Source organism: Talpa occidentalis, unplaced genomic scaffold, assembly GCF_014898055.3.
Source record: "Talpa occidentalis isolate TD23 unplaced genomic scaffold, MPIMG_talOcc4v2.1 talOcc4.8, whole genome shotgun sequence".
Classification (NCBI taxonomy): domain Eukaryota; kingdom Metazoa; phylum Chordata; class Mammalia; order Eulipotyphla; family Talpidae; genus Talpa; species Talpa occidentalis.
In genome coordinates, this window is record NW_023605194.1 from 20158267 (window position 1) to 20182392 (window position 24126).

At 38.5% G+C, this 24126-nt stretch overlaps 1 protein-coding gene and 1 pseudogene across 7 annotated transcripts in view; one reads left to right on the plus strand and one right to left on the minus strand.

Moving 5' to 3' along the window:
* BTRC (beta-transducin repeat containing E3 ubiquitin protein ligase) overlaps positions 1 to 24126 on the minus strand; it is a 165408-nt gene that overhangs the window by 108098 nt on the left and 33184 nt on the right. For 6 of the 7 annotated variants that reach the window (XM_037497132.2, XM_037497130.2, XM_054690503.1 and 3 more), the window contains exon 2: positions 13215 to 13322. The exons of the other annotated variant lie outside the window; for it this stretch is intronic. In XM_037497132.2, the coding sequence (XP_037353029.1) occupies positions 13215 to 13316 (102 nt within the window). In that variant the 5' untranslated portion in view covers positions 13317 to 13322. The remainder of the gene's footprint in view (positions 1 to 13214; positions 13323 to 24126) is intronic. 7 annotated transcript variants of the gene reach the window in all.
* LOC119234058 (proteasome subunit alpha type-2-like) lies at positions 23024 to 23693 on the plus strand (annotated as a pseudogene).

Genomic DNA, 24126 nt, shown 5'->3' on the forward strand with positions numbered 1-24126 from the left:
TTACCATGCTATGACGGGTATCTATTGCATGCCTTGGGTATAGATATCTGGCTACATGAAGGTGGACAGTGAGAAGATCAGCGAGGGCTTTTATTCTAGAAGTAAAACAACTTGATCTAAATTGTGGAGATTACAAATTTGCCAGGTAGACAGGGAGGAGGCAGGCCATAGGGGAGAACAGTTGTTTTCAGTAGGGTTCAGCAGAGAGAAAGAACAGGATATGGAAAGATAGATGCATGAGAGAACTATAAATTTGAAATAGCTAAGACTTACATGAGAGAGAAGTGGTTGTAAAACAGTCAGTTATATGACTGGCAAACCAAGTTTTAACTTTGTTTGACTTATCCAAGTTCTAATTTTACTTGACTTACCAAATGTGAGCAACTGACCATAAGATAGTCACCAGTCAATGCAACAAGCTGATGAATGTATAAATTGGACAAGAATAGCAGATAGTTAAAGTTCAATATTTCCTTTCTTCTTTCTACTTCTCTGTATTTTGTACAGTTAATTTTTTATTTTTATATTTTTTAATTTCATAACAAAATAGTAAAACTATTTTTTTTTAAATAGAGGCATGTTTTATTTATTTATTTATTCATTTGTTTGTTTTTGTTTATACATGCACTGGGTACAGTCAGAAGCGCGGGAGGGTGAGAGAATTCACCAGAGCCAGAGCGGGGAGCAGAGCAGGCAGAAGGACCGAAGTACACTGCTGAGGGGAGCAGCGGGCGGCAGGAGAGGTCTGCGCGCCATGTGGGACCCTCCTCCGGTGGCTGGGGAGCAGCCGGGGATCGAACCGGCGCTGCAGAGGCTGCTGGCAGCTTCGCAACCCAGCGCTCAACCGCTGTGCCACCGGGGAGGCCCGTAAAACTATTTTAAAACAAGACTATATCTGGGCAGGTCTGCATGCATGCATGCATGCATGCAATGGATAAGTCACTTCACATTAAAGAAAATGAGCATGTTAATATTATCTTAAGTGTTTGCTTCAGCAGCACATATACTAAAATATTATCTTAAAGTGAAAGTACTATAGGTAATACCTTGTATATTTACCAAATGATTTATAAATTTCATAATAAGCAATAAATTGGTCTTTTTAGATAGGGGGAAATGTGGGGTTTTCCCCTTACAGAACAATTTTTGATTTGCCCTCTAGCCAAACTCCTAATTTAAGGGTTGTAGCTGAGATGAACACAGGTCAAATGTTAATATATGCACAGAAGAACTAAATTTTATAGTATATAAGAAAATTGCTGGGGAAAACATGGTGTCCCTTTAGGAGTGACGTCACCAACATGGCAGTGAAGGGACGCTAGGAGTGAAATCTCCCATAAAAGCAACTCATAAGGAGAAGTAGCCGCAAATTCCTGGTGGGTCCCAGACGTGTTAGACAAAGTTGGTGACACAATTAAAGGAGTGGGACGGTGGGAAAACAAAACAAAACACAGGGCACGGAAGAAGATAGAACCAGCGATCTGATCCCTTCTCCCTACTCCCTGCCCAAACCCCCAAAGCCAGCATACTTTGCCTGAGAGGAGAGAAGAAGGAGAGAAAGTCTGGAGGCCACAGACCTTGGACATCAGACATCGGAAGGCTTCATAAAGTGATAGGGAGATAGCGGATTCTGGGAAGACTATTCTCTACCCAGTCATACGGTGCTCCCCAGTGACCAGACTAAAACAGCAAGGACTAGCTCACTGGGAGCCATCAGAGGTCTGAGAAGCAATTCTCCCCAACCTATTTGTTTGTGTGTTTGTCTGTCTGTTTATAGGCCAGTTGGTTGTCTTTTGTGCCCTTCCTTCTACACTACCTCTTTTCTGTTTCCTTTAGTTTTCTTTTTTCCCCTTTAACATCATTATTACTACTTTCTCTTCTCTGTCACCTCCCCTCCCCTTCCTCCTCTTCCCTCTTACCCCTATCTAATCCTTACTATTTCTATCACCTTCCTTCCCTTTACATCTCCACATCTCTCTCCTCTTTCCTCTTATCCCGTTTCACTCCTTATTCTCTTTTAATGCCGGTTTTCTTCTGAGAAACGCCTACAGGGACCTAGCAGTTCAACAGAGAAAAACATCCTACCCAGCCTCCAGGCACCTTCCAGAAACTTGGCCTTAGCACGTTTCTGGAGGCACAGGGCTCCACATGAGACTCTTGAGTACCATTGGCTGAGACATCGGATTCCATCCCACGCAGTGGGGGCTGGAAAAGCAGGGGCTCCTGGAGCAAAGCACAGCTCAGACAACATCTTCCATAATTAAAGAGTATCTGGATATGCACCCAGGTGGGAACTGCAGGAACCCTCCCCTCCCCAACTCCCAGCTCCAGTAGCCACCAACACCCTGAGAAGAGCAATGGGAACTACTACTTGCCTAAAGCAGGGGTACAACTAAAAAGAGAAGAGGGAGAAACTACAAGAGCCCTCACCTACACCTCTACCTACCAGCCACAGTGGCTCAGACACCAGGCAGACACATATATTCACACCTCAGCAAGAGAAATCAGAAGTCATGCCCACCAGCACCAGTGGTACAGGTGTACTAAGAACAGAACAAAGTCGAAGGCTAGCAAGGGGAAGAAAGAAAAATACAAATGATCAAGCAGGCCATTCTGGAAACAATACACCACAGAAAGAAAGTCAACCTCCAGAACCTGATAATATAGACACAGAAGAATATCTCCACCTAATAGACAAAGAATTCAAAAAGGCCATGATGAAAACAAAGAGCTAAGAGAAAATGCAGAGATAGATAAGAATATAATTAATGAACTGAGAAAGAAAGTGAATGAACTGGAGGAGCTTAAGTCTTCTGAGAAAAGCCATTAGAACAGAAGAAATGGACAAACAAATCAGTACTCTTGAAGATACAGACATAAAAAGAACCAAAAAAGAAAAGGAAAGAGAAGCACAAAGGAAAAAGAATGAAGAAACACTTCAAGAACTTTCTGACACCATGAGGAAAGGAAATATAAGAGTCAAAGGTATCCCAGAAGGTGAGGAGAGAGAGATCAAGGAACTGAGAAACTATTCAAGGAGATAATTGAGGAGAACTTCACAAGCATGAAGAAGGAAATGAAAATAGACATACAGGAAGTTAGAAGAACACCAAATTACCAGAATGAAAAGAAAGCTACAGCAAGACACATAATAGTAAAGTTTCCAAAGGTCCAAGATAAGGAAAAAATAATGAAAAATAATGAAAGGGTGAAGAAACAGATAACCTACAAAGGAAAACCAATCAAACTGACAGCAGTTTCTTCTCTGAAGAAACACTATGGGCAAGAAGAGAATGGAGGGACATATTTAACAAACTACAAGCCAACAAATTCCAACCAGGAATACTCTACCCTGCGAAGCTCTCCTTCCTCTATGATGGAAAAATAAAAACCTTCTAATAAACAAAATGTCCAGAAATTCATTACTACTAAACCCCCACTCCAAAAAATACTACAAGGAACCCTAGAACTAAAACCAACAGAGGAATGAATAGGAAGAATAGAACAAGGTATGGAATAGAATCACAAAAAGGTAAACAAAAGGGCAAATATGAATGTCATTGTCTCAGTATTAACTCTAAATGTAAATGGTCTAAACTCATCAATAAAAAGGCACAGAGTAACAGGCTGGGATTAAAAAACAGAACCCAACACTTTGCTGTCTACAGGAAACACATTTAACTACAAAAGATAAACAGAGATTGAAAGTAAAAGGATAGAAAACAATCCTACAAGCAAATGGACCAAAAAAGAAGGCAGGAACTGCTATACTCATATCAGATAAAATAGACGTCAAACTAAAAAAAGTAAAAAGAGACATAGATGGTTACTACATTATGATTAAGGGGACAATACATCAGGAAGACATAACACTCATCAACATATACTCACCAAATGAGGGAGCACCAAAATATGTCAGACAATTATCATCTCTGAAAACTGACATTAGAGAAAATACATACATAGTAGGAGACTTCAACACACCATTCTCACCAATGGATATATCAATGAGACAAAAAATAAGCAAAGATAGGGCCTCCCCTGGTGGCGCAGCGGTTGAGTGCTGGGCTGCGAAACTGCCTGCAGCCTCTGCAGCGCCAGTTCCATCTCCGGCCACCGGCAAGGGTCCCACGCAAGGGTCCCACATGGTGCGCAGACCTCTCCTTCCGCGCCCACTGCTCCCCTCAGCAGTGTATTTCATCGGTCTACCTGTTCTGTTCCCCGCTCTGCCTCTGGTGAATTCTCTCACCCTCCAGCACTTCTGACTGTACCCAGTGCTTGCACAAACAAACAAACAAACAAACAAATCTTTTTTTTTAATAAATAAATCTTTAAAAAAAAAAAAAAAGGGCAAGGACAGTAGGGCTCCAAACAATGGCCTAGACCTCATGGGCTCATGGGCTTAACAGACATCTATAGGACACTGCACACAAAAAAATCCGAGTACACATTTTTCTCAAGTACACATGGGTCATTCCCCAGGATTGATCACATCCTGGGACACAAGACAAACATCAACAGATACACAAAGATCAAAATCATACCAACTATCTTCTCTGACCATAGTTATCAAACTAGAAATAAGCCATGAAAAGAAAGCAAGGAACCCTCCTACCTCGTGGAGATTGAAACCCACACTACTGGAAGACCATTGGATCAATGAAGAGATCAAAGATGAAATTAAAAATACCCTGAGATGAATGACAATGAGTACACCCCCCCAGAACATATGGGACACAGCAAAAGCAGTTATAAGAGGAAAATATACAGCAATACAGGCTCACATCAAGAAACAAGAAAGAACTCAAAGAAACAACCTAATCTCCCACCTTAAAGAACTGGAAAAAGAACGACAACAACAAACCCCCAAAAGCCAGTAGAAGAAAGTAAATAACAAAAATCAAAGCAGAAATAAATGAAATAGAAGTTAAGAAAACGGGGTCTCCTTGGTGGCGCAAGGGGTTAAGATACAACCTATGAAGCTATCCGCAGCCAATGCAGCACAAGTTCGATCCCCTGGCCGGCCAGGGAGCAACCCACAGGAGACCGCTCCTGATTCACCTGCTGCTCCCCTCAGCAGTGTACTGCCATCAATCTGCCTGTTCTGTTCCCCACTCTGTCTCTGGTGACTCTTCTTAACCCTCACACTGCTGGCCTGTACCCCAGCTCTTATGTGCATAAATAAATAAATCTTTAAAAAAAAAAAGAAGTTAAGAAAACCATCCAAAAGATCAATGAAACCAAATTTGGTTCTTCGAAAAAATAAACAGGGCCTCCCCTGGTGGCGCAGCGGTTGAGCGCTGAGCTGCGAAGCTGCGCGCAGCCCCTGTAGCGCCAGTTCGATCCCAGGCCACTGGGTGAGGGTCCCACATGGCGCACAGACCTCTCCTGCCGCCCGCTGCTCCCCTCAGCAGTGTGCTTCGGTCCTTCTGCCTGCTCTGCTCCCCGCTCTGGCTCTGGTGAATTCTCTCACCCTTCCGCGCTTCTGACTGTACCCAGTGCTTGTATAAATAAATAAATCTTTAAAAAAAAAAAAAAGAAAGAAAAAAGAAACAGAATAGACAAACCTCTACCAGGCTCACAAAGAAAAAAATGGGAGAAAGAACAAATAAAGAGGATCAGAAATGAAAGGAGAAATTACAACAGACACAGCAGAAATCAAAAGAATAATCAGAGATTATTATGAACAGTTATATGCAAACAAGTTCAACAATCTAGAAGAGATGGACAAATTCTTACAACTTTACAATCATCTAAAGCTAGCTAAAGAAGAAACAGAACATCTAAACAAGCAGTGAAATTGATACAGTAATCAAAACTCTCCCCCAAAACAAAAGCCCAGGAGCAGATGGCTTTACAAATGAATTCTACCAGAAGTTTAGAAATGAACTAGTGTTGGGCCTCCCCGGTGGTGCAGCAGGTTGAGTGCTGCGCTGTGAAGCTGTTCGCAGTCTCTGCAGTGCAGGTTCGATCCCTGCCGGCTGGTGAGAATCCCACATGGTGTGGCAGACCTCTCCTGTTGTGCCTGCTGCTCCCTCAGCAGTATATTTCTGTTGTCTCCCTTTTCTGCTCCCTGCTCTGTCTCTGGTGAATCCTCTCACCCTCCCACGCCTCTAGTCTGTACCCCAGCTCTTGTATAAAAATAAATAAATCTTTAAAAAAAAAAATGAACTAGTGTCCATCCTACACAAATTCTTTCAAAAAATTGAGAAGGAAGGGATATTACCAAATACATTTCACAAAGCCAACATTACACTAATACCAAAACTGAACAAGGACCGCTAACAAAAAAGAAAACTACAGGCCAATCTCTCTAATGAACACTGATGCAAAAATCCTCCATAAAATCCAACAATGCATCAAAAAGATAATTCACCATGACCAAGTGGGATTTATTCCAGGGGCACAAGGATACTTCAACATTCAAAAATCAATTAACATAATTCAACACATCAACAAAAAGAACAAAAATCATATGATCATATCAATAGATGTTAAGAAAGCATTCGACAAAGTTCAGCATTCATTTATGATAAAGGCCCTCAAAATTCTCCAGATAGAAGGAGCATACCTTAACATAATAAAGGCCATATACAACAAACCTATAGCCAGTATCATTCATTGTCAATGGTGAAATGCTGAAAGGCTTTCCCTTGAGGGCTGGAACAAGACAAGGATATCCACTCTCACCACTGCTTTTCAATACTGGAAGTCCTAGCAAGATCAATAAGACAAGAAAATGGCATACAAGAAATCCAAACAGGGAAAGAAGTAGTAAAAATATCACTTTTTGCAGATGATATAATATACATAGAAAACCCCCAAAACTCCACAGAAAAACTAATCAAAATAATCAACCAGTTTAGTAAAGAAGCAGGATACAAAATCAATACACAAAAATTAGGAGCCTTCCTATACACAAACAACCAATCTGAAGAAGAAGAAATCAAGAAAACCATCCCTTTTATAATTGAAACAAAAAAAAAAATCAAATACTTGGGAATAAACCTAACAAAAGTTATGAAGGACCTATACAAAAAAAAATTATAAAACATTATTAAAAGAAATAGAAGAAGGCACAAAGAAATGGAATGACATCCCCTGATCATGGATTGGAAAAATTAACATTATTAAAATGACCATCCAACCAAGCAATTTAGTTTCAACACTATTCCAATAAAAATTTCAATGACATTCTTCAGAGAAATAGAACAAATATTGATGAAATTCACATGGAGCCACAAAAAAACCCCTCAAATAGCCCAAGCTCTCCCAACTAAAAAGAAGGGAAATGGAGGTATCACACTCCCAGACTTCAAACTCTACTACAAAGCCATATTGATTAAAACAATATAGAACTCATACAAAAACAGATACACAGACCAATGGAATTGAATAGAAGACCCAGAAATAAAGTCACACATATACAGACAATTAATCTGTGACAAAAGAGCAAAGGAATGCAATGGGATAAGGGTAGTTTGTTCAATAAATGGTGCTGGGAAAACTGGACTGCTACATGCAAAAAAATGAAGCTAGGCTACTACTACCTCATACCATGCACAAAAACCAACTCAAAATGGATTAAAGAATTAGATATAAGACCTGAAACCATAAAATACACAGAAGAAAATATAGGCAAAACACTACATGACATACATCTCATTAACATCCTTAAAGACACATCACCTAAAGCAAACAGTGAAGGAAAAGATGAACAGCTGGGACTACATCAAATTAAAGAGCTTCTGTACAGCAAAAGAGACATTAACCAAAACAAAGAGACCCCACTGATTGGGAGAAAATTTTTGCATATAGTATTAATGATAAGAGACTGATCACAAAGATCTACAAAGAGCTGACAAGACTCAACAAAACAAAGTAAACAATTCAGTCAAAAAATGGGCAGAAGAGCTAAAAAGACACTTCTCCAAAGAGGAAGTACAAATGGCCAACAGGCATTTGAAAAAAATGTTCAACATCTCTTGTAATCAGGGAAATACAAATCAAAATCTCGATGAGATGCCACCTTACACCATCTTACACCACATTTTTTGTAAAAATTAGCAACAATAAATGCTGGAGAAAAAGGAACACTGTTGGTGGGAATGCAAACTTGTCCAATCACTATGGAAAGTTGTGTGGAGGTTCCTCAAACTACTAAAAATAGAGCTTCCATATAATCCAGCAATTCCATGCCTAGGAATCTACCCAAAGGACACAAAAACATTAATTCAAAAGGACACCTGCACCCCTATGTTTACCGCAGCACTTTTTTTTTTTTTTAGATTTATTTATTTATTTATACAAGCACTGGGTATAGTCAGAAGCGCGGAAGGGTGAGAGAATTCACCAGAGCCAGAGCGGGGAGCAGAGCAGGCAGAAGGACCGAAGTACACTGCTGAGGGGAGCAGCGGGTGGCAGGAGAGGTCTGCGCACCATGTGGGACCCTCCACCGGTGGGAGGCCGGGGAGCAGCCGGGAATCGAACCAACACTGCAGAGGCTGCGGGCAGCTTCTCAACCAGCCCTCAACCGCTGCACCACCCGGGAGGCCCTAAGGCAGCACTTTTTACAATAGGTAAGCTATGGAAACAAAGCAAATGGCCAAAAATAGATGACTAGATCAAGAAGATGTATATATACACAATGGAGTATTACTCAGCAATCAGAGAAGATACACTGATGCCATTCACAGCAATATAGATGGAGCTGGAAAGAAGCGAGAAAGAAAAGAAAAATATCAGACAGTTTCACTTATAGGAGGAATAGAGGAAACAAATAAGGGATCAGGGAGAAAAAAGTAATCATAATAAATTAAACATCAAAATCAACAGGAAACTATAAATCAGAGACATTCTGTAGGGGAGGAAGAGTGAGAAGGATCACAACAGGGGTGGGGAGAGCATAAGGGAATGTGGACAAGGGTGAATTGGTGGTGGGAATCTCACGGGACTACACCTGAGAGGAGAAAGCATACATTGTACAAAAATGAAGAATATAAAATATATATAAAATAAAATTTAAAAAAAATTTTATAATGTGCTATATTGCCATTATTCATATACAATAAGAGGGTCATTCAGCTCGGGATTGATAAGTGTTCCTGTCAGGGGATATCTTTCCCTATGATATTGTTTTATAACATTTGAATGCTAATTTACATTCAGTGTGATAATCCACATTCCCCTAAAACCCCAAATGTAAAATGAAGTCTTACATTACAAACATATTCTGAATAATGCTTACTTTCCTGGAATTGTCCTATTTTAAGATTTTGCTTGTAGATGGTAAGATTTAATAGATTTCTAAGAATTTTTAAATAAAGTACATTATATCTCCTGAAATCTGTCCCCAATAATTCTAACCTGACAAGGAACCCTAGTTAATATTAAAATATTATGTTTCATTTAGCTCAGATTTTCTTAAAATTAGTAACTATATTTGACACCTAAAATTTCTAAGATCATAAATTCTATGTATAATCTTGTTAGAATTTTTCTTTCAATGTCTAAAGAAAATAAGGGATCTTAACTACTTAGCTATTTTTAAGCACTTTCTTTCTGCTTCTCATTTTCAGCAAATTATTTCACTGCTAACCAACAGAAAACCTCCTGATTGTCCTTACATTTTCCAGGACAAGACACTGGAATGAAGAAAATGAAAATATCCACGGGAGCGTGGTGGAGTGGAGGGAGTGAAAACAGGTGGAAAAAGAGCACAAGGGAATATGGTGATGAACTCTGGGTGCTGTGGTGGTAGAACTATGGTGACTGCACCTGAGGGGAGAAATCATATGTTGTCCTAAAATTAACAACAATGTAAGAAGAAAACTACTGCATTTAAAAAAATTTTAAGGGCCTCTCTGGTGGTACAAGGGGTTAAGCACCACACTATGAAGCAATCTGCAGCCTCTGCAGCTGGCCAGAAAGAAAACCACATGGGGAAGCAGGCCTCTCCTGTCTCGCCCGCTGTTCCCCTTAGCAGTGTATTTCAGTCCGTCTGCCTGTTCTATTCCCCACTCTGTCTCTGATGAATCCTCTCACCCCCTCCATCTCTTGCCTGTACCCCAGCTCTTTTTTTTTTAATATAATTAATGAATAAATCCACATTCCTTTACCTTTATTTATTTATTTTTAAAGATTTATTTATTTATACAAGCACTGGGTACAGTCAGAAGTGAGGGAGGGTGAGAGAATTCACCAGAGCCAGAGAGGGGAGCAGAACAGGCAGACTGACAAAGTACACTGCTGAGGGGAGCAGCGGGCATGGCAGGAGAGGTCTGCGTGCCATGTGGCTGGGGATCGAACCAGCACTGCAGAGGCTGCAGGCAGCTTCGCAGCCCAGCGCTTAACAGCTGCGCCACCGGGGAGGCCCTGTACCCCAGCTCTTGTGTGCATGAATGAATGAATAAATCTTTAAAAAAAAATTTTTTTTTTAAAAGAATGAAAATATATTCAAACTAAACATGTCCGTCTAGGTTCTACTTAACTGGTATTTTCAGCATCTTCTCAATGTCACAATTTAAAGGGTGTGGTTTGAAATGTAGATAACCAAATCATCCCAGTGTTGCCATTTCAATTTGATTTACAGAAGACAATCCAACAAATTCACGTCTCTTCTTAAAGTTAAAAATAAACCTACTCTATGACCCAGCAATTCTACTCTTAGGTGTTTATCCAGGAGAAATAAAAACAAAATGTCCACAAAAAGATTTATTACATAGAAGCCTCACTCAGAACAGACAAAAAAAGGGAAATAATCCAAATGTCTGTCAATAGACATGGAAAAACAAATTGTGGTATACTGATACAATGGAATATATTCAGCAACAGGAAAGATTAAACAGCTGATAAAACAACAAAATTAATGTCTCAAAAACACGTTCATCAAAACAAAACAGACATTTAAGAATACACTTAAGACCTGTGTATTTCACTGTGTGAACATTTTTACTTTATATAAACAAAATCTAAATAATAAAATAAAACCTAAACCAGAAAAATGCTCAATTGGGTCCATAAATGCACAAAGCCCCACTGTTCTTGGACCTCTGCAGTGGCTCTTTCTTAGATCTGAAATTTTGGGAGTTTATATTTTTGAAATCTATGATTTTAATTGTTCTTCTATTATTTCACAGTAGAATATAAATAATAATATATAAAAACCATTATTTCAACTGCATTTTTCTAAGCTCAATTATTCTCACAGTTTCTCAATGAAGCCTATGGTCTCGGTGTCGTGAAAAATTAGCCTTACCCAAAGTGATATGTGACCTTTGCATCTGGCTACTGGGAGGAGGTTATCTGGTTATCTGGGCCCTGGAACCTGCCAGGAATGTCTTCTTTTGCCTGGGGGCTTTGGCCATGAACAAATGTGATTGATGATGGGGGTTCTGAACCAATCCTAAGAGGAAATAGAGGCTGAAAATATTCATAAGACATACAGGAGGACTACAGACTAGACAGAAGAGGCTTGGGTGAGTTTCCCTGGGTGGCAATATCCTCCGTGAGTTGTCACATACTGTGGCTAGCAGGCAGTAATGCCATCCATGACTTCATGGGGAAAGAATGACAGGAAGTTCTACATTCGTACTTCTCCAGATTCTGCTCTGTGTCTCTTCTTTTGTTTAATTTATACCTGTATCATTCCCCCATAATAGAACATGACAACAGTAGATTTCAATGAGTTCTTTTTTGTGAATAATCAAACCTGAGGCTGGTAGAAGAGGCTCCTAAACTTGCCACTGGTATCTGAAGTGAGGGCGGTCTTGTAAGGACGATTTTCTCAGATTTTGCAGTTTTGCTAAAGTTTACAAACCCAAAAAGGTTAAGGATAGGCTAAACTATAGGTTCCTGTAGAGTTGAATCTTTATCAATGACAAATAGTAAAAAACATAAGATATTTGAAATAAATTGATACTCTCAGGAAATCAACAGTCTAACAATAGTAATGTTAATGAGAATGAGGATGATGATAAAAATAGCAACCATTTACCGCATGCCCTTAATATACCTCCATTGACAGGTGAGGAAATAAGCATTAGCGTGAAATGACTTGCTCAAGATCATACCACTAAGTGAGAAAGAGAACATATAAAACCCTGACTTAACTAATTTTAAAGCTATACACTTTACTGTATTTAGTCTCATAATCAAGCAAAGGAAGTTTAATGCTAAATTTTGCAAAGAACAAACATAAATATGCAGCATTGCCATCAGTAAAATAGTATCATTAAAGACTAGCAACTGCTAGCACAGTTCAGAAATGTGGAATACTTAAATTCCCCTTGTTTAACGAAGACTTAATCGTAGCATTCCAATGCTTAATTATAGCTTGTCATTGAAATTCTTTGAAACAGAATATGAGTTACATAGGTCAAAAACAAATTAAGAAACCTAATTTGTTCTGTATTACTATCAAATGTTAAACACAAGTTCCAAGTACTTGAGGTGGATAGATAGCACTTCTGCTAAGAAAATCAACATAACTGTTACCCCAATCTTTAAGTAATGGGCACCACACGCTTTCTTATTGATATATTTTCCTCTACAAATTATCCATTCTCTTCCTCTATATTTTTTGCTCACACCCTGGAACTGTCCTACTGACCGCAAATAAAGACTGAAGGTACAAGAATCTGTCCGTCTATGTAAGACCAGCTGGAATGTCTCAAGGTGAAAACTATACTCTAAACCTGTTGGTCACAAACAGTTCTTGCAAAACACACACACACACACACACACACACACACACACTATAATAATATATAGCTATAGTAATAGGGTAACCAGGAGACACTCTGAATAAAGAACTTGATAATCATAACAAAAACACAACAGGTGTTTCAAGCAACTGACTGTAATTAATAAATTACATTAATTGGTTTTATATAGGTCCAGAACAAAATTACATACTGAATACTATTCATTGAGGTTACTTTAATATTCACTATCATGCTTCTACTAGATAAGAGAACCAACAGTCAACTGTGCTATGACAATTTTGATAAACCAATTATGATGGTAAGAATATTTTAAGAGAGGATCAGTCTGAATCTACATTAAAAATTAATCATTACAGGAGTACTGGATGATGTGAAATACAGGCAATGTGAAGAAGTGAACATAAGTGTGGGAAAGGAAGGACACACTAATGAATTAAGACACACACATGGATTTAGCCCACAAATAACCCACAGAGACAGAGAAAGTACCTGGAAAGCTGTGAGTGCGCCAGTCCCTGGGTTATACAGGCATCGCAGCGAAGGCATACTGTCCGCCAGGCTGGAGCAGCCCAGCCACAGAGACCTGGGCATAGAGCACTGCAGAGAAAGGACAACTATGAGATGGAACAGTATGAGACAGGATGGCACAGATTACAGGAATTATCAAGACTTGGCTGAACGCACTATTCCAGTTGCAGCTGGCCTTTATGATAGAAACATCTAAAAGAAACATGCTACTTCCTAGTTCTGTTCCCAGAGAGAAACTCAAGAGGGGCGCTAGTGGCCAAAAAGCAAAGGCGGAGAAAGAGGTTATAGGTCCAAAAGTCAAATATTTAATATAAAAATTTTTGTACCTGTTCGTCTATGTATGAGTCTAAAGGAAATCTACTATTTAACCCAATTAAATCAATTCTTTTTCCTCCATGTGCCCTATCACCCATAAAATTACCAGTGTTTAATACTGTACAGACTAAACAGAAAAAGGAATAGCCCATGGTAGCATTTCAATATCAGGAATGGTAAGTTTGAAAACATAGTACCACAGGAAAGTTAAGGGTTTTTTTTTTCTAAGTGGAAGAAAGGAAAAGAGAAAGTGCTATACCCCTATGCTTTGACAGCTTCCATCTCTGCATGGTTTGCATGTGTTTTATGTATCTTGTTAGCCTGCTATTCATTAACCAAAATGCACAGTTACCATAGCAGCTGCCTCTTCATCTTTCCAGATGGATTGTATGTGTGTAAGGGGTGGAGGGGGGGACCGCCAAACAAAAGGGGAAACAACAACAAACAAAGAGACAAAATGAAAGAACCCCAAAGGCTGCTGGTATTAAAATTTTCTAAACAAAAAAGTATGTGTATTAATTAGTAATACTAGTTATTAGCGATTATAATTAGTAATTAATTAGTAATAGTAATTAAAAATATTAGTGTTATTGCTCCTAGAGCTTTATGAAACACTTTACTTTTAGAATTTTAAGTCTTCAAGTTTCTCTAAAAGTATCCCAGACTGAAGTTTTGTCCATTAGTTTGACTGCTATTACAGTCTAACAATAAAAACTAAATATCTGATCACAGCACACATAAAAAAATATGTATTTTAAACTGTAACAGTCAATGCACACTACAAACTTTATTTTTATTTTTGCATATAAGAGCTGGGGTGTAGGCCAGAGGTGCAGCGGGCGGGGCTGGGGGGAGGGTGATGAAAAAAGATTCACCAGAAACAGAGTGGGGAGCAGAACAGGTAGATCAACTGAAATACACTGCTGAGGGGAGCAGCAGGCGAGACAGGAGAGGTCTGCTGCACCATGTGAGTTAGCTCCCTGGCCAGGGAGCAAACTCATGCTGCAGTGGCTGCTAATAAATAGCTTCATAGTGCTAAGACTTAACCCCCTGCACCACCAGGGAGGCCCCCACACTACAAACTTTAAATTACAAGTTTTGAAATATATAATATCATCATCATAGCACTTTTTTTTCTTCTTGAGAAACTCTAGTTGTAGAGTGTTATTAGGAAACAAAATATGGTGTTCATTGTTTACACATTCTGCAACCGATATAAGGGTAGTGTGCTGCAAAATCCTCCAAAAAAATACTCTGGTCTCCATTCCTGCTTTCACATGATTATTTCCTCATTTTTAGTTAAGGTGATTAATGTTTAAGAATTATTAAGTGTTTATCCATGATTATAAATTTAGAAAGCAGAAAAGTAGGAGTTACAATAGAAGCCTATTGCTTGTTAGTACAGAACTTTCTCTTGCTTCTATCTGACCTGGAAGTGATAAAGTCAAAAGATCAGAGTTCAAAGAAGGGTAATTGCTAAACTTATCAATGGACAACATACCAACCAAACAGCTAAACAGTTTGAACTACTACAAAAATCTCCTAACTTTGTTCACTATTTCCAGTATTTCTTCACCTGAGTTACATATTTTTACATACAGCAGTTATATAAATGTCTTCACTTTGTTATCAGATCTTTCTTGTTAATAATTCACAAAGGCTCCCTATATCTGTTGTATGAAATCCAAGCACTCTACCAAACTGACCTTTGCCTACTACCTATATTAACTTACCTTCTCTGTCCTTGCAGTTGGGTCTTGCACTCAAGCTAATTAACTACCCTAATATTTTGCTCAAATATCCATCTTACACCTATACCTTTGAACTTGTAGTGTCCTCCTTTTTACCCCGCCACTATACTTCTACCATCTACCCCCATCTCTCCTTTAGAATGACTTACACAAATTTCAGTCTCATCCAGTGGTTCTCAGTAGCAAACATTATCATAATGTAAGAAGACATCAAGAAAAGAAGGCAGGATTTTTTAAAAGACTTTTCTTTGACAATCACTGTTCACTCATATTACTGCTCTACAATGGAAGCATTAAATTCCTCACTAAAATAATTTTGGTATAAGTAAATGATATTTAAAAGATATATGTCTAATGTTTAGTCCTTTATTCAACATATATTGAGCATCTTCCTTGTAACTAGGCACATTTCTAGGTAATAGGGATAGAACATGAACAAAAGAGACAAAAATCTTTTACATTCTAGTGACATTCTCTCAACCTTAAATTCTTCCATATTTGAAACTCTTAGTATTCAAAAAAACACACAACAGCTTGCTATTAGAGAGTTTACCTCACCTCATTATTAATGAGAGACATTGTATACATTATTAAGCAGCTGATTACAGTTTTGTGTATGTCTGTGTATGCTGGGTAGAAGAAAATCTCATTCTGAAGGAGGGACTGAATTTGAAAAAAAAAAAGTGGAAGAGGGAGAAGAAATGAGAGTAAGCAAGTAGGGGTAAAGGTAGCATGAAATATAGAAGAGAAAAATGGTGGAAGAAAACAGAGTGGCCACTGAAAGATAACATGTCACTTATCCCATCCTGAAGCCACCTGTATGATCTCTATTAAAATATTCATCTCTATTTGCATTCATGAATGTACCTTAAGAAATATTAAGGCATTTATCTTATAATGTTTGTCTCCATTTTATATTTACAAATTATATGTGTTTCTTCTGCACCAGGTACTTTATTATTTGACTTTCCTTACTTTTACTCATTCTAATGTTCTTCCTCATTCATTCAATAGAGATTGTCCATCAAAATTCCTAACAATTAAGAATGTGAAAGGGCTCACTCCATCCCCTTAAATTAAAATTGAAAAATATTATAATCAATAATGAGCCACATACACCCAGGAAAGTCACTAGATACACTAGTGTGATTTCTAAAATAGCATTAACTTGCAAATACCACACAGAGGATGCATTCCCGATTATTACCAGACAATTGGTGTGGGTATGAAAACTGTACTGACTACAGTCTGATCTGCACATTACGATAAGATTTTATATATTATGGCTCAATTTAAAAACCAATTTTCAAATTGGTGTGTATTATAACAATTAATCTTAACAATACTGGTAAATGCCACTTAAAAACATTAAGGAAAAAACACAATTACAAAATTAATGGGATATGCTATAACTTCTCTTTTACCTCCTTCCCTTCTATCTTTATACTTAGGAGCATTTTCTAAAGGAAGGGGGAATCTGAACAATAAGCAGCAGCATGAAAAACAGTGTCATTTGGTTACTATTCTTACATAGTTTTTCTTATATAACTTTTATATATTTCAGGATATAATGATTGGTCAATTTCTGACAAAGATATAAGACATTTTCTGTACTGTAACACTTAATAAACAATCCCTTTAAAGTTTTTTCTTTAGAATACTGAAAAGCACATGCAGTTTTCTACTTAAAGTTTGAGTTTCAAAAGTTTGTGCCTCCTTACACATTGTATTTTGATTCCTAAGGTTTTCTTTCTACATCAAAAAAAATTTTTTTAATTAAAAGCAGGTTCTAAACTAAGTTACAATTCAGCATCTATACTCTTATAAACAATTAACCTTGATTAACTGTTAAAGAACTTTTAAATAACGTATTTCTTAAATGTTGCTCCCATATAATCTCAAAAGTTACAACAGAGTTTGGATTACACATTTGCCTCCATGCTACACAAATCCAGATCTACAGATCAAACATTTATTTCTTTAGCTCATTTCCTAGCTAACCTCACCCCATTTGTCTCTCCTTTGCCGAATCAGAGAGAACAGAAGACTATAAATTATTACATCTGAAGTTTGTTATTCAACTGAGTTTACCAGCTTTTAAAAAAGCATACACAGCATTTTAAAAAAATGTCTGAATATATATCCTACTACTTGAAAGAATTCAGAAAAAGGGACTGAAATGTTGCAGCAAAAGGCCTCTGGTGCTTCAATGAGAACAGATAGTGCCCATTAAGTTCAATGGCACATATTCACTTACAGGAAGAACACTGAAAACCTTGACTCCTCCCCTCACTTGGCTGCCAGGAGAAAATTCAGTTCCTCTTCACTGATAGCCGGTCCTGCAGGCAAAGGACTGGCCTCAGCATTTACTACATGAAAGCTGACAAAATCTCCTAAACTTAGGTCCCTGTTGGTCAACTTCTAGGAGTAACAGAAGCTATAATAATCAACAATAAAAAGATTGCTGCATTGAGAGTTTATGTATCCTTAAGCCATGAAACAAAATTCCCCTTTCACTACTATATCAACTAAAATATTCAGGCCAACAGAACTACAGTATTCTACAAGCCACACATTCAGATTCTACCTATGCAAATCCAATGACTGCCTCTAAGAATCCCAACTTAGTACACTCACTTGAAAAAATAAAAGTTCCACCTGTCACACAGGTCAGTCACATCTGCCTAGCTTTTTTACACAAGATGGTGATAAAATTAAAATGAGTCTGAAAACTTCAAAGTGAAAAAAAGTAAAGTGGCATCATTACCAATAACAGGCTTCTATGCCATTCTACCAGAAGCAATTTACAGAATCAATGCAATTCCAATAAAAAGCTCAATGACTACTTTCAAAGAAATAGAACAACTATTGATGAAATTCACATGGAACCACAAAAAAATAAAAAAACCTTGAATAGCCAAAGTGCTCTTGACTAGAAAAAGGAAGAATGGAGGTATTACACTCCTAGACTTCAAACTATACTACAAAGCCATAATAATTAAAACAGCATGGTACTAGAACAAAAACAAAGACACATACCAATGGAACCAAATTGAAAACCCAGATATAAAGTCACACAATTATGGACAACTAATCTAAGACAAAGGAGCAAAGAATATGCAGTGGAATAAGGACAGCCTCTTCAATAAATGGTGCAGTCTAGTTCAATAAACTGGACTGCTACATGCAAAATAAAAGAAAATAGATTACTATCTTGGGCCTCCATGGTGGCGCAGGGGTTAAAGACACAGCACTATCAAGTTATCGCCAGCCAGTACAGCACAAGTTCGATCCCCAGCCAGCTAGGGAGCTAACCCACATGGTGCAGCAAACCTCTCCTGTGGCACTCAATGCTTCTATAGATCTGCCTGTTCTGCTCCCCACTCTGTCTCTGGTGAATCCTAACACCACCCCACCCCCACACCTCTGGCCTACACCCCAGTTCTTGTACACATAAATAAATCTTTAAAAAAAAAGATTACTATCTCACACCATACACAAAGATCAACTCAAAATAGATAAAAGACCTGAATGTAAGACCTGAAACCATAAAATACATAGAAGAAAACATAGGCAAAACACTCCATGACCTACATCTCAGCTTTAAAGACTCATCCCCTGAAACAAAGAAAATGAAGGAAAAGATAAACAGCTGGGACTACATCAAACTAAAAGGCTCTGTGCAGCAAAAGAGACAGTAACCAAGATGAAGAGACACCCAACAGATTGGGAGAAAATATCAGCACTCCACAAAACTGCTAACGGACTGATATCAGATATCTACAAAGAACTTACACAACCTAACAAAAACAAAGAATCCAGTTAAAAAGTAAGCAGAAGAGCTAAAAAGACACTTCTCCAAAGAGGAAATACAGATGGCCAACAGGCACGTGAATAAATGCTCAACATCACTTATAATCAGGGAAATGCAAATCAAAAGCACCATGAGATACCACCTCACACCAGTAAGAATGGCCCACATTTTAAAAAAAAAAAAAAAAACAACCTAACAAATGGGGCCTCCCAGGTGGTGCAGCGGGTTGAGTGCAGCGCTAGGAAGCTGTCTGCAGCCTCTGCAGCGCTGGTTCAATTCCCAACCGGACAGGGGATGCCCACATGGCACGGCAGACCTCTCCTTCCTCACCGCTGTTCCCCTCAGCAGTGTGTTTTGGTCCTTCTGGCTGTTCTGCTCCCTGCTCCATCTCTGGTGAATTCTCTCACCCTCCTGCGCCTCTGGCCTGTACCCCAGTGCTTGTATAAATAAATCTTAAAAAATAAAAAACAACAAATAACAAATGCTGGCAAGGATATGAAGAAAAGGGAACCCTCTTTCATTGCTGACGGGAATGCAAAATGGTCCATCCTCTATGGAAAATCATATGGAGGACCGTCAAATTACTGAAAATGGATCTACCATATGACCCAGCAATTTCTTTCCTAGAAATTTACCCAAAGGTCACAAAACCATTAATTTGAAAAGACACTTGCACTCCTATATTGATCGCAACACTATTTACAATAACTAAAATATGTAAACAACCTAAATGTCCAAAAACAGAAGACTGGATCAAGAAGATGTGGTATATATACAGAGTAGAATATTACTCAGCAATCAAAAAAGATAAACTTATACCATGCAGAGCAACATGGATGGACCCAGAAAGGATTGTGTTCAGTAAAATATGTCAGAAGGAAAAGAAAAATATCGGATGGTTTCACTTGTAGGAGGAACATAGGGAAACTATACAAGGGATCAGTAAAAAGACAAAAACAGCTGTCAAACTATAAATTGGAGACATTCATCAGAGGAGGGGGAGGGAAAGGGATCAAAACAGGAGGGAAGAGCACAAGAGTCTATGGTGATGGTTCATGGGTATCTTGGCGGTGGTAATTTTATGGGGACAACACCAGAGAGGAGAAATCAAACACTGTACAAAAATGAATAACGATGTAAAAAATATATATATAAAATAAGAACAAGCTTCCTTGAATGCCACTTGCATTTCAGAATATTCTGGAAAGCCACTATGAACTATAAACCATGGGATCAATAAATTCATCGATCCATCAAATATTTATTGCTCATTACCATAATGGACACAGATGGTATGCAAGAGGAGGAAAACCAAAATTTATCAGGGATGTATTGTTGGCTGAACATTGTGCTACATCCTTTAACACATTATTTCATTTTATCATTACAACCCTCTCAGAGAATTATTAATATTTTCACTTTAACAGTAGAATAAAGTCAAGTTTAGATAAGTTACAATGACTAAGTGGCAATAGCAGAAATAAGATTCCATGTGTTTGTCTCCCAAAATCCATAGACTCCCCACTACAAAGACCCATTCAAGCAGTTTACACTTAATTTAGGGAGATAAATTAACTAACACAGATAATAATTACAGGGAAAAATACAATGTATTGTTCAACAATAACTACTATACAGGTTTAGTTAAAATTTCTAATTTAGAAAATTCAGACACGAGCATTAATCTAATTGTAGTGCTTGGCACTATCTGTAAATTAATTGTGTATTTGCTTCCTTTCCCAGACTATATTCCTCAGATATATGGGCCATGTCTCTTTTTTTTTTTTAATTTGTTTTTATCTTCAGCATCTGGTTATAGTAGATGCTTGATAAATATGTACTATATGGTGAGAGATAACTGAGATTCCATATCAAAGAAAAGAACACATTTTTTACTTATGAAATAGTGAGTATACTGATAAAATAGCATTGGTTATTTTACTAGAGAGGAAGGTACATGATTGGATAAAATTCTTTCACTATTCATTATCTTACCTCTTGAATCTAATAAGTTTAATAAGACCTAAAGAAGTTACTAAGGTTACTAAACTAAAGAAAAGGCAGCCCACCTAAGAGGTTGCTGTAATCATCACTGTGATGAAAACAGAGAAGACAATGTACATTAAAGAAGGAGCAATAGGACCTAATGACTAACTGTGAGGAGAGGACAATGAATCAAAAATAAGTTCAGGGCCTCCCTGGTGGCACAAGGGGTTAAGATGCAACCTATGAAGCTGTCCGTAGCCACTGCAGCACAAGTTCGATCCCTGGCCAGGGAGCAACCCACATGGCGCAGCAGACCTCTCCTGACTCGCCCACTGCTCCCCTCAGCAGTGCATTTCAGTAGATTTGCCTGTTCTGCCCCCCACTCTGTCTCTGGCAAATCCTCTCACCTCCCACACCTCTGGCCTGTACCCCAGTTCTTATATGCATAAATAAATCTTTTTTTAAAAGAGAAAATCTTTTTTAAAAGAGAAAATCTTTTAAAAAAAGAGAAAATCTTTTTTTAAAAAAGATTTATTTATTTATTTATGCAAGAACCAGAATACAGGCCAGATTCATGGGAGGGTGAGAGGATTCACCAGAGACAGAGTGGGGAACAGAACAGGCAGACTGACGAGGGTCCCACATGGCGCGGCAGACCTCTCCTGTCACACCCACTGCTCCCCTCAGCAGTGTATTTCGTCAGTCTGCCTGTTCTGTTTCCTGCTCTGTCTCTGGTGAATCCTCTCACCCTCCCGTGAATCTGGCCTGTATCCCGGTTCTTGTATAAATATAAGTCAAGATTTTAAACCTGAATGACAAGAAGATGGTTGCAGCACTGACAGACACAGGTAAATTAAAAACTACCATACATGTGAAGGTGGGTGGAGGTGGGGAGGCTTGTTTAGGTCAGAAATCATGAATGTGATAACACACCTCAAATATGTGGAAAAATAATGCATGAAAGCTTGGGTAGAGGATTACATAGATCACTGGCTTCTGTTTAAGTTGTAATACATTTGTTATAATGTAATTCACTCAGTTACAAAGTAATATAGTAAGAACAATGGCTATAAAAATAGCTAGTAAGATGTTATATTTTAAATAAAATTTAATTGATTACTCGCTCCTCATCTCCTTCCCTACCCCAACAGTTCAAAAACAATTAGGTGAGTACATGCTAAGTAGGCAACAGGCTGAGTGGCAGAAGTGGACAGAGTGGCCCAATATAAGTATTTGGAGTCCAAGTGGTATGAGAAAGGTGTTCGAGAGGAAAGAGGCCTGGCATAGAGATTCAGCACCTGATTAAGGTGAGGGAAAAAACCTACATGGGGGAATGCCTGGTAATGATTGTTAAGGCCCATTGAAGAAGGCTTCCACATGGGGGACCGCAGTAGCAGTGAGCAGGAAGAGAGTATCCACACAGTGGAAAAGTATAAAATGAAAAACAATTTATAAAATAACTAGATTGTAATCCTTAAAAAAGTCAATGTCATGAAAGTCAAGAGAATATAGAATTGTCCCAGACTAAAGGAGACTATAGAGACATGACAACTAAATGCGACATGTGATTCTGGACAACATTCCAAGAAAAGAGCTTCAGCTATCTGAATATAAGATCCCTCAAGTCTGTTCCTGAATACTAAATCCTGTTCACACAGGGTGAAACTCTGTATGACTCGTCAAAGAACTACAGAGAACTATGTGCTCAACAACTACTACCCACAAGAGCTGGGGGACTTATCTTTTCTGAGCAGAAAGCCTAACTGAACAATCAGTAGGAGCCCCAAAAGGCTCACACTTTTCTTACAGGGATGAACTACACTAGAATAAAAGGCACACTACACCTACCCTAACATGTTGAAAATCAAGGCACAACAGGGGTCTCCAAGTAAAAATGGCAGAGCATGATTACAGCTTTTGCTGACCACTTTTGGACTGTCCAGCTTGAACATGCTTTGGCTATTGTAGTTAGAGGAACCACGTCAGGGGAATTAAAGCTGCAAATGGTATGATATAAGCACTGAGAAAAACCAGAAACCCATTTGTTATGAGTGAAGTATACACAAAGTGGAACCAATTACCAAGCATATAGGTTTAGTGGGATAGGCCCAGACTACAGAGTGCTTCTGCACAGAGTTCAAAAACTAGACCAACAGTACTATCTGGTTGACCAAGAACCCATTCCCACAGCTTATCTGGTAAAAAGATTAGCTTCTGTGATGCAAGAATACACTTTCAGGTGGTGGTCATTAATTTGGAGTTCCTTATTTATGGCTGGAATGAGGGGTGACCAAATTTATTTTAGTAAGATGCATCTGGAGTTTATTTTGCCTGGAAAGACACAGCCTTGGGGGAAAATTATGTGAAGGGAAAAACTTTCCTTGATATAAGATATAATGGAGATCTAGAACTTGGAAATGACATTCATACAGCCATCTTAACCTCTTAACCATAAAGGAAAACTTTGAAGGGCAAATGACAGAAGATAACAGGGAAGTTGGAATATGCAATGAAGATGGATTCAGGAGACTTACTCCAACTTGAATTAAGGATTACCTGGCTGCTACAGAATAATGAAGTGACTGAAAAATCGGATTTCTGATAATCTACCTGCTTAGACATGTTTAAAGTATGTTTTATTGGGCCTCCCCGGTGGCGCAGCGGTTGAGCGCTGGGTTGCGAAGCTGCCCGCAGCCTCTGCAGCGCCAGTTCCATCCCCGGCTGCTCCCCGGCCACCAGAGGAGGGTCCCACATGGCGCGCAGACCTCTCCTGGCGCCCGCTGCTCCCCTCAGCAGTGTACTTCGGTCCTTCTGCCTGTTCTGCTCCCTGCTCTGTCTCTGGTGAATTCTCTCACCCTCCCGCACTTCTGACTGTACCCAGTGCTTGTATAAATAAATAAATAAATCTTTTTAAAAAAATAAAGTATGTCTTGTTTTGTAGACTTTTTGCCTCTTATTTCTACATGGTTTAATGGACCTATGTTTTTAAAATGACAGTTATAAATCA